The 452-nt window shown below is 34.7% G+C and overlaps 1 protein-coding gene across 11 annotated transcripts in view; it reads left to right on the forward strand.

The window, feature by feature from the left end:
- Positions 1-452, forward strand: part of HERC1 (HECT and RLD domain containing E3 ubiquitin protein ligase family member 1) — a 213,318-nt gene that overhangs the window by 76,303 nt on the left and 136,563 nt on the right. For all 11 annotated transcript variants that reach the window (XM_010840215.1, XM_010840216.1, XM_010840213.1 and 8 more), the window contains one exon: positions 255-389. In XM_010840215.1, coding sequence (XP_010838517.1) covers positions 255-389 — 135 coding nt within the window. The remainder of the gene's footprint in view (positions 1-254; positions 390-452) is intronic.

Here is a 452-nt window from a genome sequence, read left to right on the forward strand (position 1 = left end):
TGACACGACTGAAGGAAGTGACTTAGCATAGCATAACATAGCATATATTTCCTTCTTGAAGAATTCTAGAAATGGCATATTCTTGGTCTTCTTCAGTCGCTAAAATGAAGGGTTTTTATCACCTTTTTAATCAGAAAGGTCTTTGTATATCTTATTGATATGTTTCAACTTTAGTACCCTTAATTTTTATTTTTGATTGTGTGTGAAAATTTCATGTTAAGGGTATTTCATGATTTTCTTATGCTTCCTTCTAGACAAGTTGTTGCCTGGCACCGACCTTATTGTGTAGATCTTGAAGAGAGTACCTTCTCACACCTTCGTTCATTTCTTGAGAGATATTGTGATAAAATAAACAGTGAGATTCCCCCACTCCCTTTCCCTTCATCAAGGTATGTTATATAATATATGTGTATTTGTATGTGTCTGTGTGTATGTGCACACGTGCACACATA

Source organism: Bison bison, unplaced genomic scaffold, assembly GCF_000754665.1.
Source record: "Bison bison bison isolate TAMUID 2011002044 unplaced genomic scaffold, Bison_UMD1.0 scf7180017864142, whole genome shotgun sequence".
NCBI classification, from domain to species: domain Eukaryota; kingdom Metazoa; phylum Chordata; class Mammalia; order Artiodactyla; family Bovidae; genus Bison; species Bison bison.